The following is an 18,570-nucleotide window of genomic DNA, read 5'->3' as shown; positions in this document are numbered from 1 at the left end:
GCTACTCTACACTGCTTTAAACTTGCATTTGAATCATCAGTGACAAAACCTTTAAATATGAAAACATACTTACAGACTGTGAGTCAGAAGAGCCGGCATTGTAGTCTTCTTTCCAGGATGAGGAAACAGTCCTCCATAAAATGTGCTGCACACATCTGAATATTTGGGTTGATCTGTTCTGGAACAGTGTTGAAATACACCTTAACCACTGATTTCTAGTCGTGTCCTCTTTTGGAAGACCAAACAAAGTAGTTTTGCTTTCACAACGAAACACACAGCATCTCCACAACATGGCGCCGCCGGCAACAACAATACTACAATGAGAATAAAGGTTATGCCTTCTTTCTTTTCGCAAACATCTGGGCGGTGTATGCAAATCTTCCCACATAGTGATGTAGACATGTGGGGGCGTGTTAGAAAGAGGCGTTTTAGGAGGGCATGGTTGACTCTTAACTTTTATTAAGAATATCTCTTTGGTTTTGAGACTTTAGTCTTTGCAACTTTAGGGATCTAATCTATTCACAAACAGCTTGTAACACTCCAAAGAGAAAGGAAAACTTGAAATCGCATTATATGACCCCTTTAACTCCCAACCAACCATAGAATGTTCCAGGTTCCCACGTTTTCAGTGATACATGCTAGGGGGCGCTTTTTTACACATCTCCTGAAGCAAAAACACAGGTGAAGTCACAGAAATGAGCAATGTAAGCAGATGCTTTTGAAAAATAATGCAACCTCAGGCCTTGAGGTTGTGGTGGGATGCTGACATCGACCCACTAGACAAACTCCACCCAACATAGTTGAAATTGGAGTGAATCTTCCCTAACTGCTCAGTATTTGAAACTACAGCAAAGACGACAATCAGGTTTGGCCACAGGAGTACATGTGCATGAAATAAAATAAAAAACCTTATGATGAAGCATAAAGAGGTGAAGGATACAAGTAAAAGAAGTATACAAGGTGTCAAGCAGATAATTTTTAATCACACTCTATAACAAAGAATACAAACTTCTCACGTTAAGTGTGAATGCAAAAAATGTTTTTCTTCCACTGACTACAATTGAATTGTCTTTCAGAATGAATGTAGATCATTGTAGAAATCGCTCCTCCTTTTTCTAAACCTCTAGTCACTCTGAGGAAAATGGCAATTTCTTCCCAGAATGAGTTTGCAAATGACGATTCATTCTGCTTTTACATGTGAACCGCTTCTCAAACTGAAGACAGTTGTAAGGTTTCTCTCCAGTGTGAACTCTCATGTGAGTCTTAAGGTTTCCTATAATCGTGAAACTCCTTCCACACTGCTTGCAGGTGAAAGGTTTCTCTCCAGTGTGAACTCTTATGTGATTCTCAAGGTTTGTATTGCTTGTGAAACTCTTTTCACAGCGATGGCACCTGAAAGGCTTTTCTCTGTGGTGAATTTTAACATGATCCTGAAGGTGCTTCGTGTCTGCAAAACGCCTTTTGCACTGATGACATTTAAAACGGTTCTCTCTTGAATGAATCCTCATGTGCTTTTTAAGGCCATCTTTACATGTGACACTCTTTCCACACTGATCACACGTGAACAGATTCTCTCCAGTGTGAATCCTCATGTGAGCTTTAAAATTTTCTTTTCGTGTGAAGCCCTTCCCACACTGTTCGCAGCTGTAAGGTTTCTCTCCAGTGTGAACTCTCATGTGGGCATCAAGGAGTGCTTTCTGTGTAAAACACTTTCCACAATGATCACATACAAATGGCTTCTCTCCAGTGTGAGCTGTCATGTGAGCCTTAAGACCGTTATTTAATGAGAAACTTTTCCCACACTGTTTGCAGGTGTAAGGTTTCTCTCCAGTGTGAATCCTAATGTGAGCTTTTAAGTTTCCTTTAACCCTGAAACTCTTTCCACACTGAGGACAGGTGTAAGGTCTCTCTCCAGTGTGGATGATCATGTGGGTATTAAGGTGATTTCTCCTCTTAAAACTCTTTCCACACTGGGAGCATATTAATGGGTCCTTTTCAGTGTGAATTTTCATGTGGAGATTAAGGTGTCTTTTTTCACTAAAAACTTGTCCACACTGTTGGCAGGTGAAAGGTCCAGTATGAACTCTCAAGTGGGGATTAAGGTCTGTAGTTTGTGTTTTTTGAGCTTTTATTGGTGAGGAAGTCTGTTCAGTTTGTGAGCAACTAATCAAATTTTCTTCAGTTCTGAAATCATGATGTTTTTCATTTTGATCTTTATCTTCGGTTTCGTTCAGTTCTTGACTCTCCTCTTTCAGCGCCATCAGGTCTGTGGTGAAAAGAGACAAATACAAGTTAACCCCAGTTTAATGGCATGAAACAACAAACATCAAAACATGACATGAAAAGCATCAAATCCAAACACATGCATGCTAGATCCTATACCTACTAAACTTCTGAAAGATGTGTAAACTGTAATCTCAATCTCTTGTCAATATTTTTAACTCCTTGCTTTCTTTAGGACACTTCCCAAAATACAGCTACAATCAAAATTATTCAACCCCCTTGACCTGTGAGTCATTCTACTGCCAGGAACAAAATTTAATGAAAACAATTCTGCAAAGGCATCAGTATACTATTAGATAAAGGGCCAGATTTACTAAACGGGGAATTAGCGTTAGAGCGCATTGTCATAAAAGCACCAATGGGAGAGGAAAATTCTGCGAGTGATTTTCTGACAATGCACACATTAAAGAACACAACATCTTATTTCTGTAATGACCAGCGCAATCTACCAAGAGCAGCGCAAAGTCCTGCCTGCCTTAAGAAATGCTTTTTTTGAGCGTTAAATAATGGCGTAAATACCAGTAATTTGACAAGCGCAAACGTTAGTAAATTGTGTTGTTTGATTTATTTGAATACTCTCCTCCCATAAAATTTGCGTCCAAAATGGAAACCCCTACAAATGCATATTCAATAACGCAGGCGCAAAAATTACTGTCCACACCTTTTCAGCCGCGCATCAACTGCGCATCTTTAGTAAATCTTGACAGTACTATTTTAAAACCAAAAGAAGGTTTGCACTGGCAGAAGCTGTTATTAAATAAGTTTATTAATACACATTTGAGTTATTCTGAAAATGTTAAGTTGATGAATAATGAAAAAAATTGGCTCCAAACAATCCCTAACAAAATTATTTAACCCACAGTCAAATTTAGTGCAGTGTATTTTATTCTTTATAACTTCCAATAAATGCTGCTTGTAAGTACTTAAAAGCTTGTCAGCTCTCTACTGCAATCTTGACTATAAGGTTTCCAAATCACTGAAAATTTTTGGTTTTCGTAGCGCCACTGCCTTCTTCAGTCTAAATACTGACTGTATGCCAACCCCTCAGAGGACCTCAGATGATGCCAACCCTGAAACAACAGGGACTACCAAACTTTGCTATAGTTTGATTGCATCATATAATAATTGCTGTTAATGGTGCTCGTCGTCTGTTTGATTGTCTTTAATTGATTTTTCCATACATTTCTGCCATATGTACATTAAATGACAGTCACCACTGATAAGCTACTACTAAATATTGTAGAAACTTAATTTTCTGTAAAGTTGCAACAATTTGTATCATGAAAAGCACTATAGAGTTCCGGAGGATGACGTAGTTACGTGACAGGAAGCATTCGGCAGATTGGCAGACTGTTGTGGTGAAGGCGGCTAAACATGGTCGATAACTGTTGTGCACCAGGTTGCACAAATAAACGAGGGAAAAAGAAAGGTACGTTGTTTTACCGCATTCCTAAAGATGCGGAGAGGCGAGCTAAGTGGATCAGCGCCATTAAAAGAGCCAGAAGCAAGCAAAACAAGACTGAAAGATGGGACCCCCCAGCCGTTGGATTACGCTTGTGCACTGATCACTTCATATCAGGTAAGTTACCGAACATAAGTATCTTCATTATTTAATAGGCTATAATTGTGGTTTCTGAGCAATTTAATACTAGCTAAGTTGAATTATAGCATGCAATTCGTGGGGCTAACAATGTCATGTAAGCTAGCAAGTGCTAACGTAGTAAACAAAACCCAGTTCGATACTGAAATGTTTCTATTTATTTTGTAGGGAGAAAGAGTGATAATCCCTTGAGTCCGGACTTTGTTCCATCTATTTTCAACTACGTTCCATCTCCAGAGAAGAGGAAAAGAAAAATGAGACTGGAGGTTTTCAACAGACGACAGAAGATAGAGCAGACAAAGGTATCTGCGAAAGCCATCCCTCCCAGGTGAATATATCAAAGTTTCTTAACCTGTTCAACCCCACTTCTATGGACTTTAAAATTATAAACCAAAAAGTTTTCGCACAATTCATTGTAGGTTTAATAACACCCAATGAGCTAAAAACCATAACATCTGTGACTGGTTTGAAATCATCACACACCTCTACCGACTTGCATTTGGCAGCAACTGACTATGCATGTGATTGTCACTGTCATTGTCAATATTTATCTAGTAGGCTATCGATAATATATATTATTTTGTAAATGTGCTATACAAATAAAATTTACTTACTAATGAAAGCTAGTATATACTGCAGAAAACAGAGTGATTGTGTATACATATACTCTTAATCTACTACTTTTGTGTTTTCACCAGAGCATCAACCAATTGTCCCCAAGACAACAACAAGGAACCTCCTGCAGACCAAACTCCCACCACAGAGCCTTTGAAGGAATCTACCCATGAAGAACCTGGAAATGATGTCCAGCCTGTTCTCCATGAGGATGATCCAGCAACTCCACCATGCAGCACTGAAACCTGTGGAAAACACGTCCAATCTCTTGAGCAAGAATGCCAAGCTCTGAGGACTGAAAATATGTTGTTGAAGGAAAAAATGAATAGGACTACACTGAATGAAATGAGCTTGCATAACGATGATAAAAGGGTTAATACTCTCACTGGTTTATCAACATATTCATTTCTCATGACAATTTTTCATATTGTGGCTCCTTTTCTCAAACTTAAATCTTGTTTAACATGTTTTTAGCAGTACATGTTAACTTTAATGAAGTTTAGAATGAACTTGTCCTTTGAATTTTCGGCTTTTTATTTTGGCATTGACTCAACCACTGTTTCAAAGCTCTTCAAACACTGTATTAGTGTGATGCATTATAGACTGGTGTCAAGTCTAGTGTTGTGGCCTGACAGAGAATACTTAAGAAAATCTCTTCCATATGCATTTCGAAACAGTAGCTTTGAAAAGACAGTTTGCATTATAGATTGTTTTGAAATATTTCTAGAGAAACCCAGTAGATTGCTAGCCAGTGCTCAGTGTTTCTCATCATACAAATCACACCACACAATGAAATATTTAATTGCAATTTGCCCTCAAGGTTCCATTTGTTTCATTTCCACTGGATGGGGAGGTCGCACAAGTTATAAGTTCATCACAGAACACAGTAACTTTTTATCTCATTTGCTCCCAGGGGACGTAGTTTTAGCGGACAGAGGTTTCCTGGTTAAAGAGTCCATTCAGAGATGCCAAGCTGAATTAAAGATTCCAGCATTTACTCGTGGAAAGAAGCAGTTAGATCCTGTTGACTTGGAGAACACCAGATGTCTAGCCTCTCTTAGGATACATATAGAAAGAGTAATAGGAGTTCTCTGTCAAAAGTACACAGTCTTGCAAACACTGTCCCCATAAGTTTCACAGACATAGACAGAGAAAATGATGTTACCTACCTTGACAAGATTGTGAGCATATGTTGCGCACTTACAAATGTGTCCGAATCTGTGGTGCCCTTCCAGTGATGGGATGTATAGTAAATTGAACTGATGTGACTGGCTACAGATGTGCTCAACCAGGAAATAAACCTTTTTGACTCTCACTTCTTGCTTCCTTGTTGTGACATTACTTTTGATCATTTTGATCACTCGCTAGTCTGATGCGATCACATTCTGTTTACAGATCAAGCTGCACATCCACCCATTCTAACTGAGTTCCACTCAAGCAGATATTTGTTCTGGTGTGTTTGATATGAATGACCTACCCATGTTTCATATCCTTGATTGCTACAGATACTTAATACTAATGATGGGGAAGAGAACAACATTGGTTTAACAACTGTTTATTCATAAATAAGAGAGTACAGTATCAGCTACTACTATTAACTCATTCACAGTCTCCTCACTAAGGTTTTTTTCTTTTTTGGGCATTGATTACTTTTCGGCAGCTGGGACATACCCACTGTTTTGGGACCCTTTTCATGTGAAGGCAGGTTTGGTGAAACTTTTTAACTGAACAAAAACCTGATGCACATACCAACATGTTCCCTGCTTCTGGCTCACGGCAGTAGCACCACTGTTGTTGACTATGATCAGCAAATGCTGCTGGTTTTGGTGCAGAAAAATACTTGGCTAGCAGCTCTGGGATGATACATTTTTTAAAGAAGTCACAAGCACATTCCAATTCTTTGGCAAAGAATGCCACATCAGGAGTGACACGTTCAACAAAAGGTTAAGTACTTTCTCTTTCAGTCCACAGAATGAAATCACAATATTGTTTGTCAGTAACAAATAGCTGCATCTGCACTTGATAATAGTATGCATGGTCCCGCTTCAGTCTAATTTTTCCTTGCGCATCTTTTTCAAGGCAAAAGTGTGCAACAGAATTTGCTGCCTCATTAACAGAAAGGTTCTTTACAGAAAATGGGCACTTAATTTCTATGACACCTGAACCGCAGCAGCTGCAGGAAACAAAGCCATCAGGTGAGGCCCCGATAAATGGGTGCAGGGGTGAAATCCTGAATCCAGCTGTTCCTACCATGACATCCGTGTGTGAGAGGCGATGCTGCATTTCATAGTATTTTCTTGCCAATTCCTCGTGCTGACATCCCCATCTGAAGAAACAACAATAACATTAGTTTTGGAGCTTGATGGTGTTTTAAGTCCCCAATGGCTCCTTAGAGGCAGCTAACCCTACCCTCAACCTTAAACCTACCCATCCCCTCGCTGCCTGTATAAAATAATACTACCATTAAAAACACATTTGTTTTTCTTTTTTAATCAATGTAGAATGTGTAACTTAAAAATAAACAGATTAGTGCTGTTTTATTACAAGAAATGAAAACCAGTGCAATATGATGAATGTCCAAAAGATGAGATAATATTTGCTTTTGAACAGTGTATGTGTGTGTGTGTCTGTGTCTGTGATTTTGGTTGGTTGACAGTGGTAACAGTTTGACAAAAGCACAGTATTGTGTTTTACACAAATATAAGTAGGCTAAACACTTTGCAGTTTGAATAATGTCCTGTATGAACAAAATCACAGAGTATGTTTTTATGTTTCCACTGTTTGATCGTGCCCATGCCTCTCTCTCTCTGACACAGACACACACACATTCCAGCAATGATAGATAAAATTTCCTGTACCTGTTCTTTGGTCACAGTTATGTCTTCAAATAGTGCTTCTGCTCGATCTTGTAACTCTGCCAGGTTGAGGTCTCTTATCTGCTTGTTATACAGGTTGGTGAGGGGTTCTGGTACATCCAGCATGACAGCCTTTGGCACATAGGATGCTGCATACTCTTTGACAACAGACAGGACTACTGGTTTGATGATCTGTTCCTCTTGTGTGCGGCATTGGGAGAGGTTGTTGTAGAGTTGGGCTTGCTCAGCAGCGGTCAGAGGTGGGAAAGCTGGGGGGGCAGAATGACCTTTTGAAGATTTTCCTTTTTTATATTGTTGAGTGTTGTTAAAAATTATGTCCTTGCCCTGCTGATACTCCACTTTCTTTAAAGAGTCCTCACTTAGGGTGGCCCACTTGCACTTCTTAGATGTTACAGCTATCTCTTCTTTTCTTCCATTGTTATGCTGCCATATGCTGAACAACACAGCTGACACATGGGAGCAGCTCTCACCAAGTCCAGCTGTGCAATTGCAGTGGGCTCCCAAGACAACCCCATCATTCCTCACCACCATCCATGGCTTTAACTGAGGGTCATTAAGCCTTTGGGAATGATTAACCTATACATGAAATTAAAAATGTCAGCTAACTTGGTTGAGTACATTAAAGATACAAACTAGCTACAGATAGCCAGATGCGGTAGCTAGCCAAGCTAACATAAACAAACAACTAGCCATGCTAACGTTACACTACTACCTATTAAACTTGGACACTTACCCTTCCAGTGATGATGCAGCATTTTTTTGCTTGAAGATTCCACATCTGGATGTTCGTTACAAAGCCAGACTGGGTCCATTTGTAACCCTCCAGGCTTTTGTAGGCTTTTAGAGAGTCACCCGAGTAGGAAGATGGGAAGTTTATCAGGTAATTATATATATCCGGATACTGCAGATCTGGGACATCTTCTTCAGCGGAGATACTTGTGAAAAGCACCCCGGGGGCGTTGTATGGGTCGGTAATATTTAACTTATTTAATTTTTTTTATATAAAGCACAATGTCATGCGAATTAAAGTGAGATGAGTACTCCGATGGCTTGAAAGCTTCGGCGCTGGCGCTGGTCATTTTACTGCCAAAATGGTGGCCTGAACACTGGTGGTCACGTGGGGTCTGGAGCTCTATACAAATAAACTTGAATTGAATTCAGTCTCTGCACCGAAGGCATCACAATTCACAAGAATTTATCAACACATTTTAAGCTTTGGAATAAGGCTGCCAACTGTGTCTTTGGGAACTTTTAGTGTCTTGGAAATCATGTTGTCATAAGCCCTATTCGGACGGGACTAGTTTTCCAGGGGATCGTTAGAGAGATTTACAACCGCTGTAATAATCCTGAGTAAATTACTTAATGTTTTTCGAAAAACTCGGTGATCCTGAGAAAATCTAATTCCGTCCAAATGCAAATGTCTGTGATTGTAGACAATAATTTTTATTAACAACGAGTTTCCATGTGTTTTGGCCAACGTCAACTACCGTAGACACTCTTAAGCCGCGGTCACACTACACTTTGAGCTTGCGAAATTCGTTCGGATGCTGCAACGGTGGTGATATGACGTCATGCTCTGCAGCAACTTTTTCACACCTTAAATCCAACACATAAACAATAATAATACACCTAAAATGTAAAAACATACAATATACTCCACGTTCCTGCAGCGCTGCAGTTTTAAATTGATGTTCTTTTAATTCAGACAGCAGGTCACACGGTGTCACGTGAGCCGAATTCACAGGCCAGAGTTCACCAAACTTGAACTTTGGAATGCCGTGAAATGCGAAAACTTTTCACACGGGCTTGTGTTCCCGGTCTGACACATTCGCATGCGTATGAATGGAAGGCAATGGAATGAAAAGTCTAGTGTGACCGCGGGTTTAGTACTGCATGCATTTTCTGCTTGGTGCGTCTGTCATGATGGATGTTGATGAGCTTGCCTCCGGGCAAAGAAGCAACGCAACTGAAATGTTCCCAGAACATGCACAAAAAACATTCTCATAGCATGTTAATCCACTGATGTCACATGGACTTTTTACTGATGTCCTTACTATGCTTCTGGTTTCTGCCATTTTTTCTATTCGAGGCTTAGTGTATCCCATCATGCATCATGTTCAGGAAATAAATCACAAGACTTTTTGCCAAGATCACGATAGGTCACAGAAACTTTTCCAATGTAAGTTAAATATTAATAATAATTAGATATTACATATAATTTGGTAGTAAAACAAAGTGCTACATGTTTTATTGTTGCAAGGGTGAGTAGCCTATATTCATTTTGTGCATCATTTGCAACTGCTTTTTATCACTTAATTAGAAGCACCAGAAATTAAGTTGTGTTATCTGTTATAGGGACTACTGAACAGACATTTAGAAGTTTACTTTAAAATGCAAAGTATTGAAAATAAATATTTAAACTCTGTAAACACTTGCGTTTTTACAACACTATACAGGTGCTGGTCATATAATTAGAATATGATCAAAGAGTTAATTTATTTCACTAATTCCATTCAAAAAGTGAAACTTGTATATTATGTTCATTCATTACACACAGACAGATAAATTTCATATGTTTATTTCTTTTAATTTTGATGATTATAACTGACAACTAAGGAAAATCCCAAATTCAGTATTGTGAAAAGGTTCAATATTAAAGACACCTGGTGCCACACTCTGTAAGGGAAACAGGTCAATTTAGCTCAAAGGGAATCATTTAAGATTTTAAAGGGAATTTGAACAGAATTACTGTTTCACGGCTGATCACTGAAACGGCCAGCGATTCACTGAACGAGCCGTTTAACATCAAATCTGCACTGGATATTAATATCCAAAGTATAGTGAAAGCACTATTAATTAGCACAGTAACAAGATCGGCAGTTTAAGACATTAACTTGTGAGCACAAAACACAAGATACTTCTCTTTTCAATATAAATAAGGCTTTATTGGATAAATCTAAGACATATAAACTAATCTAACACATAAGCACACGCACTCACACATTCACACAAGTTGCAGTAGGATAGAACGTTAGGAAAGAGTGAGTTTAAGAGAATGAAAATGTGAAATCCCAAGTTTACAGCAATACGTGAAATTGCATAGACATGAACAACCATTTAATCACTTAATTAACCCTCGCACTGAGTTCCTCAATGAGGTTAAAATTATATTAGATAACACCAGTACAGATGTGAGTCTGGAGGTTACTTGCGTTGCCTGTTTAACGGGGTTCCCTTTTGTTGTAGCTGAAAAAGGGGGTTTCCCGAAGTTGCTGATTGGCTGGAAGTTCAGTAGTCGTTGAAGTGACGTCTTGGGAAGCCCGTGGTTGGGCGTTGGCTGAAGATGCGGAGTTGTGGGCTGGTTGAAGTTGAACGGGCACTCGAGGTCAGACTCGGAGACACGGCGTTACAAAACTTAACTCAGAACACGAAACTCTCAAACGGAAAAGAAAAGAAACTAAAGTAAAAGAACAGAAGTAAAGTTTGACGAGACTAGGTGGTGGTTTCTTCTCATCGTGGCTAAGTAGCAGCAGGCGTGCAGGCCGAAGCACGCTGGAACGGCGCTCGAAGAACGCTAGAAGTGATGACAAAGCATGACTAAAAGCTAAACTACAAGCAAAGCTAAAAGCCGGCATGACTGATAGCAAAAGCTTGACAAAAGCTAAAAGCTAAAAGCATAATTTGATGGTGTCCTGAGTATTTAAACTGGCCTTTTGGCCACACCTCAAATGTTGTCTTGACCAATTAGATATTGTCTTTTCTCGGTGTGTTGCAATGTTTGTCCCACCCATTCATAAATCATATGTTATCTTATCAAGCTCGTGGTCCGAATTTTCCCGCTCTTGCAGGGTATAATTTGGACATGATTCCAATAACAAGAATATGATACATTTGACAAATAACTGATGGTCAGAAACGTTTCAAGCAAGAATATTCGAACACACACATACTAAACATGAATATGATCCCTTAAGCTATTCAAGAGTTATTTAAAAAGACATACACAATAAGTGATTAGAAACATTATAATCAAATGTGTGGGTTACATGTATGTACATGTACATGTATGTACATATATATGGAGTTAAGCAATGGACTGATATCCATTTAGAAGTCTTTTTTTTTTAGTTCATTTTGGTGCATATATGCATTGGAAGGCATTCTCTGTGCCATTCTGGGGAGTAAGGATATGTCCTGTGAAGACCAGAGGGGTTAACAGGTCTCCATAGGAATTTCAGTCTAGTTCTGCTAGGTGGGGGGAAGTCAATCCAAAGATCTTGTTTACTCTCACGGCTTTACATGTGAGGGTCAGACTGTCCATCTCTTCGATTACTTGCCCCAAATTAGACAATCTCTTCTTCGAATTGAAATTGTCAATAATTGTTCTAATGGTGTTAATGTTGAAAGCTGTTCTGTGAAAGAGTTGGTTAGTTATCTTGCTTCAGACTGTGGTGCTAGGAGTTGATTTACAACATCCTGCCTTTCTGTGGAATTCGGCTCATGTTTCAACCAGGCTCCCGATCGAATCTTTAATTTGTCTGGTTCACGCTACAACTCTAATCAGCTAATTAACTCAAAACACCTGCAAAGGCCTTTAAATGGTCTCTCAGTCTAGTTCTGTAGGCTACACAATCATGGGGAAGAATGCTGACTTGACAGTTGTCCAAAAGACGACCATTGCCTCCTTGCACAAGGAGGGCAAGACACAAAAAGGTCACTGCAAAAGAGGCTGGCTGTTCACAGAGCTCTGTGTCCAAGCACATTAATAGAGAGGCGAAGGGAAGGAAAAGATGTGGTAGAAAAAAAGTGTACAAGCAATAGGGATAACCGCACCCTGGAGAGGATTGTGAAACAAAACCCATTCAAAAATGTGGGGGAGATTCACAAAGAGTGGACTGCAGCTGGAGTCAGTGCTTCAAGAACCACTATGCACAGACATATGCAAGACGTGGGTTTTAGCTGTCGGTGCCATGTCATCTGCTGGTGTTGGTCCACTGTGTTTTCTGAGGTCGAAGGTCAACGCAGCCGTATACCAGGAAGTTGTAGAGCACTTCATGATTCCTGCTGCTGACCAACTTTATGGAGATGCAGATTTCATTTTCCAACAGGACTTGGCACCTGCACACAGTGCCAAAGCTACCAGTACCTGGTTTAAGGACCATGGTATCCCTGTTCTTAATTGGCCTGCAAACTCGCCTGACCTTAACCCCATAGAAAATCTATGGGGTATTGTTAAGAGGAAGATGCGATATGCCAGACCCAACAATGCAGAAGAGCTGAAGGCCACTATCAGAGCATGGAATTAGTGAGATAAATCAACTTTTTGATGATATTCTAATTATATGACCAGCACCTGTAAGTGTGTCCCATCAGGTAATGAAAAGTTGTACACACACTTGTGGTCTTCATCCTCACTTGAACACTTGGACAAAATACAGGAAATACGTCACAGAAGTAGTCAAGTGATCAAGTGCAAAGACTGCAAGTGTGGATATTTGGACAAGGCTAAAGTACCATGATGTAAAGTACTTTGATGTCATACACCGGTCGGTATGCTCAGTGCTGCTTCAAGTCGAACACTAACATGTACATGTATTTGCATCGCTTTGACCGTTCTCTGTAGATCCCACCTTCTCGCGCACCACGATTGGTCGATTACGTACAATGTCTGCATGTTATTGGTCAAAATATCATTACCTTCATTATTATGTATGAAAACAGGAAACCAAAGCCAAAACCTTTAGGCAATATAGAAATCCTGGTCAGGACGTGTCCTGGGAAAATGGCACGTTTGGTCACCCTCAATTAGAAGTAGGCTGGTATTTCTGACACGTGACTATTTATTGCTTGTCATAATGAACATTTACTACTATCAGCAGGATTAAATGAGTGAGTTCAGCTTTGAGAATAAAAACCAACCTGTTTGTTCCTCAGTATCTTCATGTTTGACTCTGAATGTTTCTTCAGTCTTCATGTCTTCACTCTCCTCTTTAATAAACTCCATCTTTGTTTGTTTCTCAGTATCTTCATGTTTGACTCTGAATGTTTCTTCAATCTCTTCTTTAATAAACGCCATCTGTGCTATGTGGATCTCAGTCGCTTCAGCTTTTTTGTCTGTCCTGTTTAAGATTAGAATAATTAGCTGAAATAAAAATAATTGCAAACTAAATCTCTGGATGTGTTTCAATCAGATCCCTAATTTAGTAGTCAGTGCACTATTAAGGGAGTCAGAGTGATAGTTAATGGCCTTTATGAGACAAAAAAAACAACCAAAACTAGCATTGAATCAAATAGATAGACACAAAATACACAAAGGTTTACATTTGTATTAAGATTTAATTATATATAATGTATAAATCATTAGATTCCACTTTCATGAAAACATTTGCACGCGGTCTGTAAAAATTGTCATTACACAAGTTTGTGTTTGTTGTTCTCGTTGCATTTACACTGTTTCGAGCAGGGTCATTCTACAGAAACATCCATTTTTCTGTCCCTAGCCTTTACAGAAATATTACAATTAAAAAACACATTAGGGTAAAAAAAAAATTATATTTTAAAATAAAACTGTGTTATTTGAACAATTAGACGTTCTTGCGCCATAAATGTGGCGATATTTGTTTTTAATTAATTATAAAGAATTCCAAGTCCCCACAGCCATGTACACAGGGAAAGTGCTTTATTTTGCAGTCAAAATCATGGTTTTCTACCGTTTAAATTACAAAAATGTATTCATAACTATAAAATGTGTTTTTTAATTGGTATTAAAATTAAAGTGATTTGTGTTTTTTATAAAATGTGTTTTTCAATTCATTGTTAACTTGAGGTTGTCACTGGTGTTACCGTTTGACAAAAATCTGTCATTTTGTAATAAAAAGACACTTACCGTTACCTTACGGTTTTTTTTTTTTTTTTTTTTTTTTTTCAAATTAAATAAAACATAATCTCCTTATTTCTTGCATTTTCATTATTTTTATGTAACTCTGACTACATGTGCTTAAAAAAATATTTCATAATATCTTTTAATAATGATAAAGAAGGTAACACCAGTGACAAAAAATGGTTCATGTGGTCTTGAAATAATTGCACAAAAAAGCTAAAGAGAAAAATAAATAAGCTGTCATTTATGTATTCATAAAGTCAAAAGGTAATCTAATAATGTGGTCTAAATTTAAATGTTAGAAAAATAAATACATTTTAAGACATTTTGCCATACCAAAAGTGGACGTTTCTGTAGAATGAACCTAAAGCAGAAGTCGTCAGTTTGCGCTGATTCGAGCGATTCAAAACAGTGAATCATTTAACGATGCATTTGATTCAGTTGACTCGGAGTCTCACAAAGCTCCGTTTCTCATCACTACGCGCCAGCGACCGAAGGGAGCGAAATGAGACGCACTTTTTTGCATTAAAGTGTTACATTGGTTAATAATTCATTTCACAGTTTTATATACCCTTCTCTTAACATATTTTGTTGATTTAAACACTTTAAATTATTAAAAGCACTCACCGCTCTTCAGCCGAATCGCAGATGCGGGATGGAGCGCGGCGCAGCCTCATGACGTCACATCGTCACACCAAAATAAAAGTATTGGTCGATAAAAAGTGTTTTTCAATTCATAATAAACTACACGGCACTTGTGATGTTCTCGATCAAAGATAAACTCCAATATCTTCATATTACAGGTTTGGAAAGAACTTATAAGTATTTCAAAAACACACAAAGAATTACATTTCAAAATTAAATTTGTTGCAGAGATTTAACTATTAATTTATTCACTGAAACTGAATTCTCATGTCAATGTATTCATCTTGTTCCACCTCAGTTTCTCCCCAGAATGTAAATCAAATTTCAGCTTGATTTGTTTAAAAGTATTGTATTAAAGTATTCAATTGATGAAGGGTTAAAAAAAAGTTGATTTTGACCGTCTGAATGGAAAACTTCAATTTAAAAAATTCTTCTAAATGTTAATAAAATGTGATTTACATTTTCCCATGTTATTAAAAATGGCAGTACATAATCTGTGCTAAAATGTGATTATATAAGCCATAAAAATAAATAACTTATCAAGCTGCTAGATTTCAATTATTGGAAAAATAATTTACAAACATAGGCCCACTATGAATAACAGATACACATTGTGTGTTGTTGTTGTGTTTTGCAAAAAGTGTTTTTTGAAATTGAAAGGTGAATTAGTGTATGGTTTTCCAGAGTTTTAGGTTTCAGAAATTGAGACAAGTGAAGATTTTGTGTGTAAGCACTTAAAAAAACTGGAAGCACACAGTATAGTAGTATACTTAGCACAAAATAAATACTATTAGTATTATCTAGTATATTTTACGCTAGGGGAAACAAAATATTACTGAGTGCACCTTTAACTCTGTTATTGTTTCACACTGTTTTCAGGTGAAGATTGGCCCCAACATGTCCATCACTGCAGAACAGTTTAACCGTATAAGATGGAAAGATCCTAAGAAAGCCACAAAATTCCTCCTGATCGCAGTGTTTGGAAGAACAATGGTGGCTACACATTGCTATACTGCAAAAAGTTCCAATGCATTCAAGCACAAGACAGCAAAGCCTCAGCTGGAATGTCAAAAAGTGTCTGATATCCTTTAGTGAGCTATTTATTTTTCTAAATATTGCATTTTTCCATATTTTAAAACAATAAGATATTCTTAGCTATTAGAATGGTTTCTGAAGGATCGTGTGACACTGAAGACTGAAGTAATGATGCTGAAAATTTATCACAGGTGCAAATTGCAATTTAAGCCCTTTTTTGATGAGATAAACAATTTTGAACATGCAAAGCAGCATTAACATACTGTAGGAGCAACAACTTGCACCTCCCAGCTTAAACATCTCTCTCTCTTTATCTTTCTCTCACTCAATTTCTTTCACTTGCTCATTCACACATACAAACACCCATACACACATACACCTCAAAAAAGAAAAATTCTCCGATTGCTATGCTTGGAGCTGAAACGCCTGACAAATTCATCCAAATCTAATGACCTGGCCCGTCTGGATTCAAAGCTTAGGACACCCAGCAAAGCAAAGATAATATAAAGCCAAGACCTCTGCTTCTTCTCCCAAGTTGCATCAACACATTACTGCCGTGAGTGCCGCGAATTGTTTGGGGGTGGAATTGCATCTGTGATCGTTGTGAAGGATTCTCTGGTTGCTCTTCTCGTCAACGATTGATGGAACGGGGGCCAATCAGATTTCAGCAGGGGCCAGGGCCCCTGAACTATGTAAAGGTCTAAGAGTAGATTTTCCTGCTTGTGACCATGAAGTAATGCAATAAGAGAAGTGAGAAAAGATTAAAGAGTGCAGAAAGATTCTTGCAGCTTCTGCTGGAAGTTGACTCCGTATAAATGTAAAATTTCTAAGTTGGGGTGTAACTGTACAAACTATTTTTTTAACATGCTTTTCAAATGTTAAGAGAGTGTCTAAAATAACTCCAAGGTATTTAAAGTCCGATACAGTTTGTAATCTTTCACCGTTTACTAATATATCTGGTATAGCCTCCTCCATCTTTTTAATCTTAAAATACATACAAGCAGTTTTCTGGACGTTTAACGATAAACAATACTGATTAAACCAGTCTGAGATTTTGGTCATGGCAGCCGATAGTTTTTGTGATACCTGTTCATTTGTTTTAGCATGTACATAAATCACAGCATCGTCTGCGTACATTTGAATAAATGCATCAGGACAAACATCTGGAAGATCATTCAAGTACAAACTAAAAAGTAGAGGTCCTAGTATGGACCCCTGAGGTACCCCTGTTGAACAGTGTCTTGTTGAAGATATATGTGTTTTAATCCGGGTGCATTGTTTCCTTGATGTAAGATAAGACTCAATCCATTTCATTGTTTGCACAGAAAAATTAAAATGTGTTAATTTGGATAATAAAATATTATGGTTTAACGTGTCAAATGCTTTTTGCAAATCGAGAAACACCGCACCCACAACCCCACGCTTATCTAATTTTAATCGCACTTGCTCAATGAAATAACATACAGCAGTTTCCGTAGAGTGCTGTTTACGAAACCCAAATTGCATAGGGCACAATAAATTATTGTGCATGTCTAAAAATTTGCTCAGTTAGTACTTTTTCTGTTATTTTAGATAAAGCTGACAAAATTGAGATTGGCCTATAATTTGCTAGACCCTACAGTGGCATGTCAAGAAAGTGCACCCGAGGTAACTGTTAAACAGCTCCTTGTTTGTTCCATGTTATGATTATGTATATATGTTAATAGAAGCCTAAAGTTAATCAGTTCATCATACTGATTACTCTTATGATGACTTTTTGGAGCATGTAAGTTTTGGTCAGAGCTAATCATCACCTTCTGATTGCTCTGGTTCTTGAGAAACACCAGCTACAACAAACCCAGAGACCAACATTAACTCACCGTGACTTTAATAAAACGCTGACTGTTCTCTGAGGCTGTGCTTTGTCTGGTCTCACCTCTTTATAAGCGGCTGTGAGCTGCTTCTCCAGCATGCATCTGTTGAGCGTCACCTGCAGACGCTCTCTCATCTGATCAAAACAAACACGCCACACATAAAGCACATCCCAAACGAGCCAGCAACACACATGTGAGCTTCCTGATCCATAAATATATATAAAAGATATTGTTAGTTGTAATGAGGACTGACTCGGTTGTGGGTTTGAATCCATGTGCAGAGTTTTATTAAGCACCATAGCACAAACAGAGGCAAACGGAGAGCAGATATTGTGGTCCATAAGCAGGCAAAGGGTCGCAAACAATAGCGGCAGTCCAGATAGCAAACACATCCAAATCAGTAATCTAAAAGACGAGGTCAAAGGCAGGCAAAAGACATAGACAAGCAAACAATCCGTGACTATGAAATACGCTTGGTAGAGACAGGGTAAACTGGCAATACTTCGCAACATAATGCACAAACAACATGGCTTATAACAGGTGGAGGCAGGAAGTGATGAGAGAAGAAGCAGCAGTGTTCAGTATTCAGGGAGACGGCTCCCTCTGGCGGTTGGATGAATGAATGGTGGATGCAGATGTTACAGAATCCCTCCCCCTGTGAACACCTCCAGGTGTTCCTGATCAAATAGGCCACGGACTTCAGGGGGCATTTCTTTCAAAGCATGCACAGCATCTGCAGTTGTGCTGACCTTTTATTTCTTATTTCTAACATGGCTAATTGGA

The 18,570-nt window shown here is 38.4% G+C and overlaps 1 protein-coding gene across 6 annotated transcripts; it reads right to left on the bottom strand.

Moving 5' to 3' along the window:
* Positions 1 to 481: 481 nt before the first annotated feature.
* LOC109075294 (gastrula zinc finger protein XlCGF8.2DB-like) lies at positions 482 to 14,027 on the bottom strand. 6 transcript variants are annotated; one of them, XM_042722933.1, is made up of 4 exons: positions 13,294 to 13,353; positions 7,357 to 7,622; positions 6,749 to 6,824; positions 483 to 2,266 (listed from the first exon to the last, which is right to left on the bottom strand). In XM_042722933.1, the coding sequence occupies exon 4, from the start codon at positions 2,259 to 2,261 to the stop codon at positions 1,128 to 1,130; it is 1,134 nt and encodes a 377-aa protein (XP_042578867.1). In that variant the 5' UTR covers positions 2,262 to 2,266; positions 6,749 to 6,824; positions 7,357 to 7,622; positions 13,294 to 13,353; the 3' UTR covers positions 483 to 1,127. The 6 variants fall into 6 exon arrangements, with proteins under 6 accessions (XP_042578864.1, XP_042578867.1, XP_042578866.1 ...); XM_042722932.1 differs by lacking the exon at positions 13,294 to 13,353 and adding an exon at positions 8,108 to 9,268 and having other exon boundaries at positions 7,357 to 7,950; XM_042722935.1 differs by lacking the exon at positions 13,294 to 13,353 and adding an exon at positions 8,108 to 9,272 and having other exon boundaries at positions 2,153 to 2,266; positions 7,357 to 7,950.
* Positions 14,028 to 18,570: the final 4,543 nt, after the last annotated feature.

Source organism: Cyprinus carpio, chromosome B4, assembly GCF_018340385.1.
Source record: "Cyprinus carpio isolate SPL01 chromosome B4, ASM1834038v1, whole genome shotgun sequence".
NCBI lineage: Eukaryota > Metazoa > Chordata > Actinopteri > Cypriniformes > Cyprinidae > Cyprinus > Cyprinus carpio.
The sequence above is the reverse complement of the archived record's forward strand: the minus strand, read 5'-3'. Positions and strand labels throughout refer to the sequence as shown.